Source organism: Sciurus carolinensis, chromosome 8 (assembly GCF_902686445.1).
Source record: "Sciurus carolinensis chromosome 8, mSciCar1.2, whole genome shotgun sequence".
NCBI lineage: Eukaryota > Metazoa > Chordata > Mammalia > Rodentia > Sciuridae > Sciurus > Sciurus carolinensis.
The window spans coordinates 25,898,631-25,917,658 of NC_062220.1; the positions used below are offsets into that span (position 1 = coordinate 25,898,631).

The 19,028-nt window shown below is 38.9% G+C and overlaps 1 protein-coding gene across 1 annotated transcript in view; it reads right to left on the reverse strand.

The window, feature by feature from the left end:
- Snd1 (staphylococcal nuclease and tudor domain containing 1) overlaps positions 1 to 19,028 on the reverse strand; it is a 415,000-nt gene that overhangs the window by 263,441 nt on the left and 132,531 nt on the right. The window contains exon 11 of the mRNA XM_047560726.1: positions 216 to 305. Coding sequence (XP_047416682.1) covers positions 216 to 305 — 90 coding nt within the window. The remainder of the gene's footprint in view (positions 1 to 215; positions 306 to 19,028) is intronic.

Below are 19,028 nucleotides of genomic sequence, written 5' to 3' on the forward strand. Positions count from 1 at the left end.
CAAACTGTGGTCAGGGCCCCAATTTTAAACCTCTCCCAAGGAATACCACTTCCTGACACAGACACGCCTCCCTTCATATCAAACAAATTCCACTTGACTTGGTGGAGGAGTATCATCTGTTGGTGAAGGGAATGAAAAGGACTCAACTTAAAATAATCACATCCAAAGGGTAGATTAAGTACAATCACTTGCAAATATGTTTCAGTCATTCTTACCTTCTTCCCGATGAGTTTTTTCCGAAGAAATTCCCGGGCTTCAAACATGTAGGGAATGTCATACAGGGGACGAAGTTTCTTGTTCTTATCCTAAAAGCAAAATAATATACCATATCAGGAAAGAAAAAAGCTAAATGAACACAGGCAACAGTACAATATACTGGATGTATGTGAATTCAGCTATCTCCCCATATCCCAAATATTAAATAAGTGCTAGATACCTGAAAATGATTAATAAATATTTGGCTGAAATGCTTTATTGAGAGGATTATCTTTTTCACACAATAGGCTCAAAAAATAAGCAATGAATGTCTGCAATCACCCAAGATGGGAATAAGTGTTCATCACCAGGAAACAGCTACATACACTTCAATATATAAGAAACCTCATTCATATTAGGCCCCTTCAAATATTCATGCATGCACTATAAATCTAATTCAATTACTCCAAAAACTTTTACTGAGCACCTACCAACTACTGGCTTCACACAAATCATCCTATAAATACATGTCTATATCATGGACTCAAAAATTTTGGAACTTAATAAAGTAATAAAAGAAATTCTATATAGATATGAAATAGCAAAACAAAGCAGTTTTGGTTAAGTGCTAAAATATGTGACACAGATTGAACAAAATGCTGTAAAAGTTCAGGGAAATGGAAATAAAGAAGAAATGAGGAAATGCGTCATTGACAGTGTGGGATTTAATATGAGTATGCAGGACAGGAAAAAAATAGAATATGAAAAAGTAGAAAGGAAAAGAAAGGAGAAAAGGAAAAAGGAATGATATGTATATACATTCACACACACACACACACCTCTTCATTATTTCTTGGTTCCCCAAAGATGTGACTGCTCTAAGCAATGTCATTTTGAAATGATGAGAGGGTCTAGATGAAGGTGACGAAAGTAGGAAGGGACAGAAACTTATGAGATATGAGAACCATCTTAAGAAATGAATTAACAGGAACAAGAGAGTAGATAGAGGGCATAAAAGAGTAGAAAGACAATAATAAGCCAGGATGACAGGCAAAAGAAGTCCAGAGACGTCTGCCTTTTTGGTGAGGTTGCGGAAACATAGAGGACATAACTAAGAAATAAGAGATCTTAGCTGGACAGGTTGGTATGTTACTTCAATGTCTCTCTCACACTGGCCTGCCATTTCTAAGATAACGGAAACCATGTCCATTTCGGTTTTACTTTAACACCTTAGAGCTAAGCACAGTATTATCTCATAGCACACAACCAATGACTAGAGGTAGATTCAGTAGCTACTGAGGAAGCACTCAGGATGGTGTGCAGAGCAAAAGCATGCTAGGAGAACAGGTCTGCATGTGCAGATTTGGGGATCTCCAGGATCCAGGTAATATCTAAAAAAACTACAGGAAGAAAGGAGAAAACAAGGACTAACTTCTTTTGCTAGATGCACAACACTGGCTCCCCCACTCTTATGGCTAGCTGAGTTGGCTGTGCCTTTCCCATCTATTATGCACCTGACAAAACATGATACTTCTATAGAATCCATGCTGGACTCAAAGAAGATATTCATAAGTTATTTTATTTTTTTAAATAGCCAACTACTCTCAGATAAAGAACCTTCATCACTTTAAGTTCCCATTTTAAAACTCATTCTAATGTCAGAAGTGAGGGAAAGAGAATCAAAATTAATGTTTCTTCCCAGATAGTAATGAAACTTTGATGTCTTAAATACATCATAAAACATTTCGATTCATTGATATAACCAAGAAAACCTCTTATGAGGATTCTTCCCATTACAAGGAAATTTGAGCTTCACATTCATTATCTGATTGTCAACTATTTCCTCTGTAAGAATTTTTTTAAAGGCCATTATTATTCTTCCACTGCTTTCCTAGGTAGTAAATGAACTTCCTTGTCCCAGATAGTGCGTGAGAATCTACGTAGTCTGCACACAAAGAACTAGGGTGGCCAAGCTCTGATCAAGGTCCTGGGGTGTCAGGACCATGGCCTAAAAAGTAGGGCACAAATTCAAGGATGAAAATTTTAGATGAATAAAATAGCAGGGAAGGAGAGTACAGTGGAGGTACAGGAGGAGGATGTGTGAGGTTTCCTGGTCTCAGGGAATGCTGACTAACGTGATGGACAGATTGGATATTTTACAAATGTCCTGGAAGTCAAGTGAAAATAGAAAGCCACAAATTGAAGACTTATTTAGGATCCACAGGTAACATATCATCCTTAAAGAGAGTTAGTGACAACACTCAGTGATAGAGTTAGAATGCTCATTGACAAAAGATGTTGGGTGCCAGTAAGGAAAAGGATTTTTAATAAAGACAAAAATCAATGGTAATCAGAATCAGCCCTCAGGAATAAAGAAGTGCCAACATATTCATGTTCACCAAGCAACAGAGGAAAATCTATTTACAGAGAGTACCCGTGTGATTACAGAAGCCTTAGTGACCAAAATTTTTAAAAATGAATTGAACAAAATAATTGTATTTACTATAAACAGCCACCTAATTCGCCACGGATCCTGAATTTCCACATCTTACCCAACTTATTCTGAAGCACCAGAGGTACAAGGGACTGTCAGTTGACTGGAATTCCAAAGCTAGGAATGAAAGGTAAGAAATACAGTTCCAACAAGCATCCAAAAGATCACAGGGTGATATACCCCTACATGTGTGAAAATGATTGTCTAAATAAGAATCCTGTTTTGGCTAGGGGTTGTAGCTTAGTTGGTAGGGCATTCGCCCAGCATAAGCAGGGCCCTGGTCCATTACCCAACAAAACACACATACACACACACAAACACATGGATCCTATTTTGAAGACACTCTGCAAAACTGGGGAAAGTCAAAATACCCTCCAAAGAATGAAAGTAAATAAATAATATGCCAACAAACATCTCCTAATAAAAAAACAGGGCAACTTCAGAGTTTGATAATATGTCTCTCATGAAACTATGAAAGAACAAATACCAAAAGCAGAAAACAAGATATCACAAGTGAAAACCAAATGATCTTGTTACTCTAACCCTTCAGAGCTAGAAGCTATTGACATCTGCAAACATCTTACAAGAGAGATATTAGAAGTCCCTAAGAAACCACAAAATAAAAGCAATTCCTGCAAATTACCAGGTACATAAAAGCCTTTGAAAGCTCTAAGAGGCAATTGAGGTATAGAATATATTCTGAGAAAACAGGACTTTAGCTGAATCTTGCCGGCTAAAAGGGACTGTCTAGTTTAGATTCTAATTTACATGGAAATTTTTTTTTCCCCAAAATAAAAATAGAAGAGAATGCTTGCTTTATCTGGTGGGTGGATAATATACAAACCAATATGTGCTGTAATCACTGTTCCTCCTAAGAAATGACATTGCATGTAGGCCCTGAAATGACTCACATTAGAGACGGAAGAGATAACTTCAGTCATCTGTCCCTCTCCCCAGGAGTGAGGCCCAACACCCACTTCTCAGCATCTGAAGACACATCTGGCATTTTTACAGGAAGGTATTTTTGGCAGTTTGCCAAAATGGGGACATCTGGTCAGTGCTCATTTTGGAGGGCAGAAAAGGGACTTCAAATCTACTCTGGGCTCTCAACTCAACCCCTTTTAGGCCTAATTTTACCTAGCCTAAATTTAAAAACTATACCCACAAAACTTAATGGCTTTGAGTATAACTAAAAGAGACCAAAAAAAAGTAAAAAACAAAAACAAAAAAAAACCTTAATGGCTTTGAGATAGTTCAGGATTTCCTAAACAAGGGTGTAGGCATGTATTATGGTAGGGGTGTAGGAAGATGGGTAAGTGCAGCTCCAGCAACATTTTTAAAGTTCTTTATTTAAAGACATCATTGGTTAGGCAGGGTGGTACAGGGAAGGAAGGAAGGAAGGAAGGAAGGAAGGGAGGGAGGGAGGGAGGGAGGGAGGGAGGGAGGGAGAAAAGAGCTGGGGATGAAGCTGAGTGCAGTGGCACATGCCTGTAATCCAGCAGCTCAAGTTCAAATCCAATCTTAGCAACTAAGCAAAACCCTAAACAACTTAGCAAGACCTTATCTCAATAAAAAATAAAGGGCTGGGGATGTGGCTTAGTGGTAAGAACACTCCTGGTACCAAAAACTGGGGGTGGGGAGGATGTAGCTCAGTGGTAGGGTGCCCCTAGCTTCAATCCCCAGTACCCCTCCAAAAGGCATCTTGATCAAAGTGAAAAGTTCAAGCACTCTTATTAGGTGATAACTAACATGGTCAAAGAAAAAGAACTGGATGAGAGGGACCTGTGGGGGTGGAGCATCCGCGTAATGTGCAGGCAGGCTTCAAAGACCCAAAAGACGGTGTCAGATGTCCAGCATCTGAAGAAAGGTAAAAGAAACAGCCAAGGCAAATCAGGGGCATGCCTGGTGGATTCAGGAAACAAAGATTCCAAGTGATTAGAGCAGAGAGCAGGAATGGAGAGAATGGCAAAAATCCGACAACTTTTGAAATAATCATTCTGGCCTTTGTGAGACACTGCAACAAGTAAACAGTGGAGCCTGGGCGACAGATTAGAGAATTATGATGTAATCTAGTTAAGGAATGAGAGTTTACAAAAAGGTGGTGGCAATGTGGGAAGTCAGAGGTAATCAGAAGAACAACACTCACAAAGCAGATTCTAGATGGAATGGGAGACGTACACAAAAGGGAGGAATCAAGGAAGACTCCAAGTTGCTGTTTGATTATTATTATTTTTTTAATCTGAGCAGCAAATGGATGATTAGGGCCATCAAATGGGATGGGAAAGACCACTAGAAGAGACTAGACTAGACAAGGTGGTGGGGTTAATGAAGAGCTCTGTTATGAGCACACTAAGTTTCAGCAGTTATATACCCACATGGAGATGCTGAGTGGGTAGATGGATATGCAAATGTGAAGTATGAAAGAAAGATGTAAACTGGTGAAGTACGTTTGTGAGCTTCTAGCCTGTAGGTAGAATCTAAAGTCAAGAGACTGAGAAGAGAAGGATAACTGAGTCCACAGGCATCCTAACATTAAGAGGTAATGAATCTGCAAAAGGAGACTGAGAAGGAGCGGACAGTGAGTAGGGTATGAGGAAGCTATCAAAGTATGTGTCCTGGCAGACAAGAAAAGTGGTGAAGAAGGAATGACTAATTGTGTCAAATGCTGCAAAGCAAGTCTATTAAGATGGGACTAAGATTTGTACTTCGGATCTGGCTAAGTGCAGGTCATTGGTAACTTCACAGTAATGGTTTTGGTGGAACAGAGTTTAGCCAGGTTGGAACTAGAAATTGGTACTCAACAGGGAGGAGGGAGGGAGGAAGAGAAAGAGGGAGGGGGGTACTGGCAGAGCAAAAACATTGGTGAGGAGGTTTTTGGGTATTTTTTTCAGATGGGAGAAAAAAAACAGGCAATGGCCCATTGGTGAACAAATAGTAATAATGAAGAGAGAAAAGAGAATTACTAAAGCAAGGTCCTTAAATAGCAATGGAGGGAAGGGCTTTACATAGAGCAATCTGCAAAGTTCATCTACAACTGTTGGATGCAGATTAAACAGGCAGACAGATTTGAGAGCGAGAGTTTCTGATTACTTCAATCTATTCAGAAAAGAACTCTGAAAATCAGTAAGAAAAGGAGGAGGGAACAGTGGAAGAATGGACAAAAAGTATGTATGGGTACTTCACTAAAGAATTCTGACCAGACATTATGTGTATAAGAAGTATAATTTCAATAATAATCTGAGAAATGTAAATTGAGATCCTACATTACATCCATCATTGGAAAAAGAATGCTGGAAAGTGGGAAAGCCCTTTAACTACTGAAGGGACTATAAAATGTTGTAAGTACTCCAGCACGTTTACAAGGTGCTGCATGGCAATGCTTGGTTAAAGCTGAGGCTATGTATCCCTTTAATTAGAAAATGTACTTACAAGTAAGTATACAACCTTAAAAAACCTGTCACTTGTGCAAGATCAAGTCTACACTGACACTGTGTATCATATAGCCATAAAACAGAATATAAAGCAATTACACTGAATTAAAGCAACCTAACAAAGGAACAAATTTTAAAACAATACTACACAGAAAAAGAAACATAGAATGAGGAAGCCTATATAAATACAGACTAAAGCAGACACAAATAATATTATACTATTCATAGAGCTATGTTAGCAGCAAAAGCATAAAATACTTAGAAATGAAAAACAGGCTAATGGTTACCAATAAGGGATGGAAGGGGGGCGAGAAACAGGTTGAGGATGAGCACCCTGGGATGTTCAACTGTATCTGTAATATTTAATATTAAAAGGCAGGAGGAAAAAGGAAACTGAAAAAGGAACCTAGACAATTGTTTTGTTATGTTACTCTTTAAACCTGGAACTTTTCTAAGTCAAAAAAATGTTCAGGAAGAAGAAATCTCCAAACCTAGTTTATCACCTTTTTCCATTTCCCACAATGTCTTACACCATTCTCTTTTCAGTAGAATAACTGGGCATCCTTTCTCATAAGAAATGCATTAAATTCTATTTCTTTCTTTAAAAAAAAAGAGATACTCTTTCACAGATATAGCCTTCCACAAACAGAGGAAATAATATAACTATAAACACGCTGTCAAATAAACAAGGTCAAAAATAAGTTTGACTTTCACTTTAAAACTGAGACAATATATTAATTAATGTAGCCAAGTGGAATTATACTGCATGATGATCTTAAAACTGACTGCTGAATTAAAATAAGAACAACAGACATGAACAGACTTAAATGGATGAAATTTCAAACAGTAAATAATGGACCAGTCCCAATAGCTTTTCCTCATATGCCATTTTAATAAACAAAGGCTGCAATTTCCATTTGAATTACAGACTTAAAATAGGAAGAGTATCACATGCCCTGGGCATGTTTACAATCAAGGACCTTTCAATTCCCTTGGCAGCCAGGAGACAGAATCCACAGGGATATTCACTGTTTTGTGGTCACTGACACATACAGTAGCGCATTTCTGTAAGAGGCAAGTCTGCTAACTGGAAACTACAAGGCAGCAGCAGGGGAAGGTATAAACTTGTAACCACCCTGACCAAAAGGAAGATGTCCTGCATCTCCCTAAGATGTCTAACTGTATCTAAAGGACTATGTTCGGGAGCAGTACACATCCAAACACCACCTCAGAAACTGCTTCCCAAAAAAATCAGCTTCATTTCCCAACTTGCATGACCTCATACTCCCCTCTCAAAATACCTCTTAAAAGTAAACATTCTATTACAGAGACACAATCCAGGTAAGTACTGCATGTATAATGCAATACATTTCATACATATTCTAGGAAGCAAGGAGGAAATGGTAAATAATAGAAACTAAAATCAAAATTTTAAAAATGAAATCTCTTTAAAAAATGTATAGGTGTGGGATCAGAAGTGCTGATTATGTAAGATAAATAGTTCCCTTAAATGTATCACTGCTTTTGTATGACACTCAAATTTCTCCATTTTTTAAGAATACTACATCATCTTGTTTATCCCTTAAGGATCTATGAACACAGTACAGTGTGAAAAGCACAAGAATTTAAGATATAATAATAATAGCTATTGATGACAACCCTATTACATAAGCATAATGCTGATAGGAATCTTACCTGGTAAGGATCATGATCCCTATAAAGAATGTGAGGCTCCAAGTTTAAGTGACTTTCCTGAAGACCTAACATAATTATTTAAAGGAAAGTTAGAGTTTTGAGCCCAGCTGTCCAGAAGCTCATCACTGGTGGGCCAGACGCTGGGCTCTCTTGGCTTGTTTTGATCAAAAGACAATCAGTCACACTTCTGTCAGTGGTGGTCCGGTTTTGGTGTGCCCAAGAATCACACCAAATGGGAATTTACCAACACACCGACTGCCAGGCCCACACCACATACAGTGATCCAGTAGGTCTGGAATGATTCTGACAGATCTGCATTCAAAAATAAGCAGCAAGGAAGTCCATCGGCTATACTTTGAGAAAAGCTGCCATACAGAAGTTCACACATACAAACACGAAAGGGAGGGGGAATATGTGCACACACCTAGCCTCACTTAAATCACTGTCAATAAAAGGAAGCCAGAAGTTTAGAAAGGTCAGAGAGCCACAATGCGGAACTTGATTAATGTTAAAATGGTTCAATAAAAATAAACAAACTTGGGCTGGGCATATAGCTCAGTTGGTAGAGTGCTTGCCTCACAAGTATAAGTCCCTGGGTTCAATCCCCAGCACCACAAAAAAATAAAAAATAAAAAACAAAAATAAATAAATAAACAAACTTAGGTAGGTTACTAACAAATAATGAATTCAATGTTCCTTGGCCTTCTATACAGGTTAGATAACTAGAAACATGCTAGTAAAAGTGACAAAACAAAAATTTCCAAATATTCCTTTGTTCCAACTATTAGAGACTAGATAAGGAAACTGAGATCCTACTGAGCACGCTGTGCTGACCATGCCAGGGAATAGCAGAAATTCCGCATCCTCAATCCTTCCCTGCCCAAGTCCATACAGACACCCAGCAGTCTAGACCTATACTAGCCATGGTGACAGCAACAAAGAACACAAAGTGGCAATTCCAAGAATCAGTCCTAGTTACAAATGTTTTCTGGCAACCTGCCAGTCGAACAGTTTCACAGTATCAAAAGAGGGAAAGAAGTAAAGCAAATTTAGGCAGCCTCATGTCCTTGAAGGGACTGACCCGTTATCTCCAGTGCACAGCGTATGATTATATTCCACAGGAACTTCCACATCCCAAAATTAAAGTACCATTTTCAAGGCTATCATGTAAGAAAAAAAATCTCCCTCTGGAGACTGCTCTTCTACTCAATTACATAAGCCAACTAAGAGCCTTTTCAGAAGTGCTTGCTATTTATTGCTCAGATGCAGTTAAGGATGGGGAGGAAAGACAGCGAGAGAAGAGAAGGGTGGGGAGAAAATAAGAGGAGCCAAGCATCAGCACACCTCCCCCAAGACCCTGTCAAGACTTTAGGAACAAATAGTTAAAAGGCTCCAAGGCTCCCAAACCATTATCTAAGTAGCACACCATATGTGGTCCTTCACTTGGCTACAAATATTTCTGCAGGAAAAGAAGAGTGGAATGAAAGAACACCACCAACCCTCACAGACCTAAATGCCAAAGGAAGCCAAGGCTCCTAAAAAGTAAGAAGCTGTGTGGCCAACACAAGTGGCTGCCAGATCCACAGAAGGACAGAAAAGGAAAAAGGCCCTGGGGACATGCCCCACCTGCCCTTCCTGCACAAGTGTGGGTTCTAACATGCACAAAACATGGGCAAAAACTTTCTGCCACCCATGAACTGCTATGAAAATGAAAATCTGCTCCAGAGGGGAACTAAGATGATGGCACCTTTCCTAGAGGAATAGTGAGGACTCCACTAGCAAATCTCAGATAATGAGACAGAATCCTCGAAGAGAACAAAGCTCAAGTTCAGTACTCCGGAAGTCAAAGATGAAAAGAGCTACCCCGGACCTGAAATCAAACATCCCTCAAATATTTCCTAGCACCAAATGATCAAGAGTAAGGGGGCAGTGTGGTGCTGATCTATTGAAAAGAGGCTCAGGCTACAGATAGAGAGTCTAGCACAAGTTACTAGCCTCCTATCTGGTAATTTGTCTGTTTCCTTTTAAGACTAGCCTAAATAAGAACCATCTGGCATTATACATGACTTTGCAGTGAAAACCAAGAGAAATTCCTTCAAACTCCTGCAAAAACCTGAAAAGAGTTTCATATATTAGTTTGAATTAAGGTAAACTCTAAGTGCACACTCAAGGAGCATTTGGGCAAATATAAACTCCACTGGAAAACCAAATCTACACTTTTAGTATTAGCAGGAAGCAAAGCTACTTAGCTGAGTTAAGTTTTACAACATCTAACATGGATGTTAACAAGAGCTAAAATGTCAAGAGACAGAAGAAGAGATAAGCCAAAGTTACAGCACTAATCACTTTCTGCCTTGTATTACTGTAATTTAATTACTTCATACAGGTCTTATCTCCTCTACCAGACCTCATGAGGGAAGATCTATGTGAGAGAAAAAAGATCTTCACCTTACCTAGAAAGTGCCCAACATAGTGCCGCATTACTAGAAAAGGCTAAGATGACAGAAGAAAATAGGGAATACAGAAAGGTCTAGCTAGATTTATTTTTGACAACTGGAACTGTAGCTATTGTGATTATAAGAATAAATGGAACTGGTTAATAAATCTCACAGTGAATTATAAAGAGGGGAGCAACACCACTGTAGCTTCATAACAAGGTTGGCAAGTTCACTAAACACAGGTTTCTTGTATGGCACAAATTAACAGCAAACTATTCTGCAACCTTCCCGCTGCTGTTAATAAACGTGATTCTATATTACACAAGAATATGTAAATTAATGAAGAAAGATTAGAAAGTATCTAGACTTTGCAACTTCACTATACAACTGCAAAACCTAGACTCTGCAAGCACTGATGCAAAAGTAAGGTTCTTGGTAGGGTTTGTGTAAAGAAAATCTGAATTCACAAAATCCAAATAATTAGTATGCTCTCTTTTGACTTGGCTAATTCTTAAAAGCAATCTTCTGTTCTCTCTACAAGTTTGACACAATGAATTCTAATAGTTATGATCTTTCAAATAACACACCTTCAATGTATAATTAGCTAATCATTATCAGAAATTCTTACAGAACACATATAATACCACTCTGAGTTCAAGTATAGCTGAACTGATATACTAAAAATATCTCAATTCTGACAGTTCAACACTAAAATAAATACATTACACCACCATGTAAAAGGGGGTAATTTCCTAACATGTGATCAAAACACCCAGCTCAGACCTCACCAATTCCAGATAAGCCTAAGCAAGGGCATTTTCTGGGATGGTATTTTTTGGGTTAAGATAAAAGAAGGAAAGGAGAAGGTACAGAAGGATCCTACAAGCCCTTTCTTAGTTCTAGAAAGACTAATGTGCAGTGATACCAATAGGTGTGAAGTTTTCCTAAATGAAATACACTACTCATCTGCTGCTCAAATGAGTGTAGGGAATAGGGAGGAAATAAAGGTTAATCAGTGTCTCCCTGGAAGGAATTCTTTCTACTAGCTGATAGTTCTGAAGATCAACTGGAAACACGAATCGATGTTAAAAACGGACACTCCTTCATTGAAAGGAATGCTACAAATCTACAAATAAAAAATCAGAGTTTAAAAGTGGAAGGGCCAAAGGATGGGGAGAAGGAACTTTGAAAGGCAAAAGACAACCTGCAGATCTTGGAGAGGATACGATGCAGGGCAGTGATACCACCCAGCCATGTCGCGACTGACTCTGCCCTTCTGGCACCATTTGCCTTTTCACTGGAAGCTCATAATTAACCAGTTGGCCCTAAATCATGTTTTCTAGTAATGGAGAAATCTTCTCCCACACTTCTTACCCTTCATACCCAGGCTAAAAATGGAGAGCCTGTGCCCTCAGAAGAGACAACCCTGTTACTTAGAGTACAGGCTACAAGCCAGATGAAACCCATCCAGCACAGTGAAGTGCCACAAGCCCTCCCACAGTTCTAGAAGAGGAGAAAAAGAAAACACATCCCTAACAATAGCAAACCAATTTTCTCTGTAAGCAACAGCAGGCTTGGGTGAGCCCATTTAGAGGATCATATCATATTGTTAGAGAAATGCTTCTTTGTCAATGTCTTCCTTTCTTCACCATAGTAAAAAATAATTATTATTATTAAAGTTTCTTCCTGGAACAACACAGAAGGGAAAATGATGTTGGATATGACACCATTATTTAGCTCGTGCCAGTGGAACCTTCAATTGAGCCAGAGTTCCAGTCAAATTTGTGCAATAAATTGTTGTGCATTTCAAAAAAAATAAAGAATTATATAACCACATGGCGGAAAGGTCTCCCTTTCGACAGTTTCTGCCTTGCCAGATGCATCCCTCCAAGATCTAAATCAAACTGCCGGATCTAGTGCCACATATTTTATCCACCAAATTCAACCTACTCTCAGCCTGTACTTCAATATTCAGTAAAATGAGGCCTTTTCAGAGAGATAGCCACCTAATGTTACAGAATGAAGATTACACTTTCTTTTTGCCTTATAGTCTACTTGACGTTAATTAGAAAACTAATATTTATCACCCACCAGTACCATGGAGAAATATGGGCAATCGGAATTAAAAAGGACCACGAACTGCAGAGACATCTGGCTGGAGCACACGGGCATGGCATTTCATTACACATACATAGTATGCCTTGCCCATCACAGGAAGAGACCTTGATAAGCCTGAAGACAGGAGGTTACAGCTGGAGGAGGCTGTTCCTTCATTCAATCTGAAATTAATAAGCTCAGAAATTAGGTGGGGTTCTTCTGTTCTGACTGCACCTTGTAAACAAGCAAGAAAGTAACAAGAGCCCACAAAACAGTCTGCAGAGGGTAGAGGACAGAAGAACATTAATAGGGGACTCTCACTCTGCAACTGAGGTGTCTTCCACAATCGTTTGCACCTGTGGGAAAGGAGACTGGTGCCCAGGTCTCGGAGAATACAGTTTCACCATGACTTTATGTAATGCCACTCTAAATTCTCTTGTTCTTCTAGCCATAAAAGCAATTGAATAATGCCTATTTAACAATGTTTTTATGTCAATCATATCAACATTGCTCTGTGACAACCACAACCTCATCTTTCCTACTACTGGTCTTCCAACTTAACTTCCTTAACACAAAGGATCAGCTCAGCTCTACATTTCTATCACACTTCATTAAAAAAGAAAATAAACACAACTAACAGTTTGAATGCATGTTAAACTTACTAATTATAATCCCCATGAGAACCAACAAGGCTAGAATTCTTAGCTTTTACTTCACAGAGTCCTGAGAAGTTAGGTGCCCCACATCACACACCAGAGAACAAAAGATCCCGACCAACCTGAAACCCATGCTAGCCTCCCTCTATATCTGTCTCCTAATCAGAGTGGTATCAAGAACTGGCAGATTCACTCTTGGTTTTCCATTTGCATCTGCTTCCACACATAATCTCCCACAGATCGGGAAAGGTCAATTAATTTTAGCATATAATGCATGTTCAACCAGAGCCATCAGCTCCTGGGGAGCTTATTGAGCTCAAATAAGTTGAACCCCAGTAGTAGTGTCAATTATGAAGCTACTGTCACTCTGTTCCAAATCAGATCTTTTAAATTCCACTTTGTAATGGGCAGAGCACTGGTGAACCATATTTTGGCTTTACCAGCTGGTTCTGTTATACTCTGCCAATAGGGGGTGCTAGAGGGAGACTACATGGGAAGAAGGGATGAACTCTTTCCTCTTCCTGCCAGAACACCCTTTCTTCCTCCCAGCAGCAGTTTCATCCAATAGCAGCAGTGTGTGCAGCTGGCAGTTTTCCAACACTCTCAGAAACTGGACAAATTCACTAGAACCAATCAATTGGCCGCCGGTCCTGGGAGATGGGAATCCCAGCCTAGAGACACAGGCATCAGCTGAACTGAGTCCCAGCTTCAAGGGTACTACCTCAAAATTTTTAGGTTTTCATATTTTCAATCTCAATATTTATCTCCCCTGTCTCTCCCAATTCTAGGCATAGGAGCTAGGACTTGTAGTTGCATCTTCATGTAACCCCAGAGCTCTCTTTTTACCATCTTACTATTCCAACATCTGGCTATAAGATTCATTACCATATTTGTTCTGTTAAAATAACTAGTGTGGTTTCTGTCTCCTGATTCCGTAGCCAAAACCACCCTCTCTATATAAAGAAAACTGACCATGGACAATAGCAGTGCAAGTCTCCTGATATCCAACATCCCTCAGAGATTAATTCCTATACCACCCCACCTGTCCTGCCCCATACAGCATGCACTACACTATGCAGATGCACACAAACATCAAACCAAAAGGAACAAGTGCACATAAAGAGCATCCACAGTAGTTAAAGATAGGTGATGGCAGAGAAATGTTTGAAAGATCTAACAACTGGCAATGAGTAAAGGGAAGATTTTCAAGCCAATATGTGTCTAATCTATTGAGTCTGCAAGATATAAAAATTACACAATAAGGGAACAATATAACCTATAATTTTTTTCTGCCTGATACACTGTTGAACACTCTCATGGGTTCTGAATCATTTTGTGGCGTTTAAGCCCAACCATAGGGAGGCTACATTCATGGTTTTGTAAACTGCAATCATGGTAAAGATAGAAAACTAAAGTTAGCTTAAATGTGCCAATGTGGTTACTATATCACATAAATTGGGATGCAAATAACCTGAGGATTAGTGGGGATAGCAAAAGTCACTAGAGGCTCATAATATCAAGAAAACTGTCATTTTCCCACTACACCAAGATGGAAAATTGCCCCAGATTTGCTATCACATATCTTATCATGTAATAATGAACTCTAGAAACGTCTCTTGAGGCAGCTGCCAAATAAAAAATAAAAATAAAAATAAAAAAGTGCAGTTCCATGGTTATTTAGGGTTGGGGTAAGGAGAAAAGGGAATCTGTTCTTTTATGGGGATACATGCAGGTTTGCAAGATGAAAAAGGTCTGCAAATGTTTGACAATAATGTGAGTATACTTAACACTTCTGAACTGTACTCAATTTTATGTTACACATGTTTTATCATAATATTGAAAAAAGTGGACCACATTCAAGATAATATTCTGCTGATTTCTTTAATCTGGGAGAAGCATCAAGGATGCTATCAAATTCAATTTCCACACTATTATGAGAATCTTAAGATATAAATCCCATCTTTAGTTGAGTGCTGAAAGAGATTGCTCAGTTACAATTTATGGACATAATCAAGTAAATTGGTCCACTTCTGGTCCCAACAACTATATTCCAAATTGTATGCTTCCAGAATAAGCCCCACAAATTAATCTTCTAGTCCCTCTTAATGCTATTTTTTGGGGGCGGCAGGATGTAATTGCTAGGTTACCATGCCAAATGTTCTACAAGGCCATCTTCAACTGCCACCCTCTACCTCCAGGAACTCTTCTATGAATTCTCTAATCCAATATTCTTTCTTCTCTCATGGCATATTTGACCCAAGTCAGTATATATGCATCTTACATCCCACTGGAGATTTGAGGTTAACAACAGCATCTTCCCTTTTTTATGACACTATATTCATTTAATCCTTAAAGTAATTCAACAGAATGAGATTATCACTACACTTAAAAATGAAGAAAGGTTCAGATAAATTTAGACCCTTGGCCACACCCTAGAAAATGGCAGAGCAAAAGGTAAATTATTACTTAACTAACTCCAAAATTCATGGCCACTGGACACTATCACAAGGCATCTACAATCCTATGATGCCTCTCCCAGCGGCTTACAGCAAGAAGAAAACAACCATTTTCCCTTCCTCCCAGCACTAAGCCCTAGGAGGGAGAATTACTGTTGGCCTGAGCATTCCCTACCAAGCACCCCCACCCACCAAGAGATGTGCACAAGGTGACCTCCTCACCTGGAATCTGAGCTCTGCCTTGCCACTAGATGACACGGATGCTGGGCGGCTCCTAACAAATGTTGCTGAATGCAAGAAACTATCCAGGGTCACTGCTAATGAGAAGCCAGAACATCTTGCCACCTAGCTACAGAATGTTCACCTAATAAATCTTACAGATTTGAACACAACCCAAAATCAGGAGGTTACAAGGAAAAACAAACAAAATTCAGAATCACCAGCCTAAACACATCCTCATCATCACCTCTATGTTTGTAAAAGGTGTAACACATAAGTTTGATATCAAAACTACAGAAGAAAATACAAAAGAAAAGGAAATAATAAAAACATAAATACTTCTTTTTAAAGAGTTTAGCAGTAAGAAACTGTCACTATTCTTTCAGGCTACTCCTTCTTTTAACTTGATTTAACTTCACTGATTTATTTTGATCAAGATAAGAGGTCAGCAACCTAAATGAAATGGGGGAATCAAGAGAAAAACAGACTAGCCCTGCAAATGAATCAGCACTTCAGGCCCAAAAGAACTATAACGGCTGCCTAACAAGTAGATGATTAGGAGAGACCAGCCAGCAGGTCTGTTTTATTGCAGTATATATACTGCATTATCTAAAAGGCAGAAACTGTGTCTTTTGCATGTTCAGATGTTTTCAGTATGCTGATGGCCCCAAATGTTTAGGTTTATATTAAGTGTGATAACAATACCATTATGTAGGACAGTCGGTCGGTGAGATGTGTAAAATTCCCTCATTTTAGTTGTAAAAAGTTTCAATAATTTATCTCACACTAATTATGAACTCAGATTTAATCAGACAGGGCTAGGCTCAAGTTTATGCATGTATAATTTATGAATTAAAAAAGGTTCACCAATCGATTTGATTATAACTAAGGGTTATGTTTAAGCTTCTTAACTGAATTAATATACTGACAAACAATTGATGGAACCATAAATCTACCATTAACAGCGAATCACTATCGGCTGTTTCTTGGCAGCAATGAACAGACCTGGCTCACAGAACCCAGAATAAAGGGGGTGAGGGGAGGAGAGACAATGAGAAGGATGGCAGGGGATGTAGGGGTGCAGGGTGGGGGTCATTCTGGGTAAAACTGCAAATTTAAAATGCATGCATATACCAGCCACTGGAAAAACCGTTCCTGTTCGAGAGAGAAAAAGAAGTTCCTTCATGTATACAGATCAAAAGATTACAAGACTGGGAAATACAGGCAAAGTGCAATACACACACACACACATATACACATACACACACTCTCTCAATTTACACAAAAGCAGAGAGAAGAAAGCACCTGAATTCATAAAAAGTGGAGATATGCTTCATGAGATGATGTTTGAGCTAAGGCTTAAAGCTATGATAGGTGACCAGAATAAAGGGGGTGGGGGGAGGAAAGACAATGAGAAGGATGGCAGGGGATGTAGGGGTGCAAGGTGGGGGTCATTCTGGGTAAAACTGCAAATTTAAAATGTATGCATGTACCAGTCACTGGAAAAACCGTTCCTGTTGGAGAGAACGAACAAAGGCGTGCAAATGTGTATCCCATTTGGGGAATGGGAATCAGGCAGCTGAAAGGGAAAGAGACAGAAGCATCAGGGCACCAATGATCCAAGTGAGAAGAGAGTTTAAAGAAGGAAGATCTGACAACAGAGTCGAATTCAAAGCAGTCACAATAAGGAGAGCAACATGCCCACCAGAGGTGGTAACAGGATAAAAGGCCAGCTTCATCAACTTATCAAGACCCTGTCTGAAAACCAAAAACTGCAACAGGGGTAGGGCTATAACTCAGTGGTAAAGCACCCTTGGGTTCAGTCCTTAATACCAAGGGGCCGGGGGGGGGGGGGGCGTTAGAGATACAAGAAAGGCAGTTTCAGTTAGATTCTAGTGAGTTTAACAATTAATAAAATGTAGATAGGTTGTGCATAGTCATCATTCAAGAAAGAGCAGTAGCTAAGGGGGGTACTAGGATTAAGGGAGAACACTGGATTTAGTTTAACCCATAAAGTAACAAATTTTCAATTCTCCAAAGACTTCATTGAAATTGACATAGGTTCATTTCCACAGGTTGGAAATCAATCTGGAACTTTTATGTTATATATATATATTTACATATATTTCACATATGTAAATATGTGTGTGTATTTTTTCACATGCTCTAACCATTCACTCATTACTTTTCTCAAAAGACCAGAACTCTAGAAACCTAACATTTATTTCAAAAGTTAACATAAGTGATATATTTATTGTTCAATTTAAGTTTTTATATGTGTCCCACATATGGGATGACTGGAGTTTAAAAAAGAAGTAAAAATCATCTTTTTGGAATGATTAAGTTAAAGGCAAGGAATAGAAAAGTTGAGATAAATTGTCATATCAATACAGAAAGATGTGATCATGAATGATTCACAAATATTCTATTCCCTGATCTGCTAATTACAAACTGTATGATCTGGGAACGACGTACTTGTCTCCAACAGGGACTTAAAACGTATTCATTTCTGTAGCCCCCAGCACCTAGCACTGCATCTGACACATGGTACACACTCAATTAATGTTTGTTGAATAAAATTACTTAATCTCTTTGGACTTCAATTTCCTCCTGTTTAAGAAGAGAAAAAGTAGTGGCTAGATCTAGATGATGTTCCTTCTAGTTCTAAATGCCCGTCAGCCTGTCAATGTTACATAAAATGGGTCAATTCCCTATGATTCCTTGAAAACATGCTGTGTTGTAACATTCACATTCAACCAAGGGCATGAGAACATCAAAGCTGTGTTGCCTAATAGTGAGAGTATGTGCATTCTTGAGGTCCTCCTTTGAGGTGGAAATATTTCCATTAAATCAGAAAGGAAATGGATGTCAGATCACTTCAGAAAATGTTTTCATGAGTGTAACTTTTTTGCCACCTCCCCCCATGTTAATTGTCAGTCTGAACAGATATCAGGACGACTTGCAAACCTTCAAAATGGAAAAAGAAACCTTTAAAAGTTCATTTTCAAAAATTCAAAGGTAATAAATCCACAGTTGTGTAAATGTCTTATGCCTCCGAGGCCTAGGCTGTTTAAGTTTTAATCCAAATGGGGAGCTAGGGAGGAATGAAAGGAAGAACAGAGAGAAGGAAAAGAAATGAAGAGTTGGATTCCAAAAGTCCCTATATCTGCAGGCAGCTCACAGGAAGAAAATTCTTGTGATACATTAAAATAATCAACACTAATCAACAGTTTCTTATGAATCTGTGCCCTGCCCCCACCATCACCAAAATTAATTAGTTCAGGGGAGGAGAAAAAAAATAAGGCCTGAAGAGCAGTGATTGTTTAAAGGCAAAGCTATAGATTCAT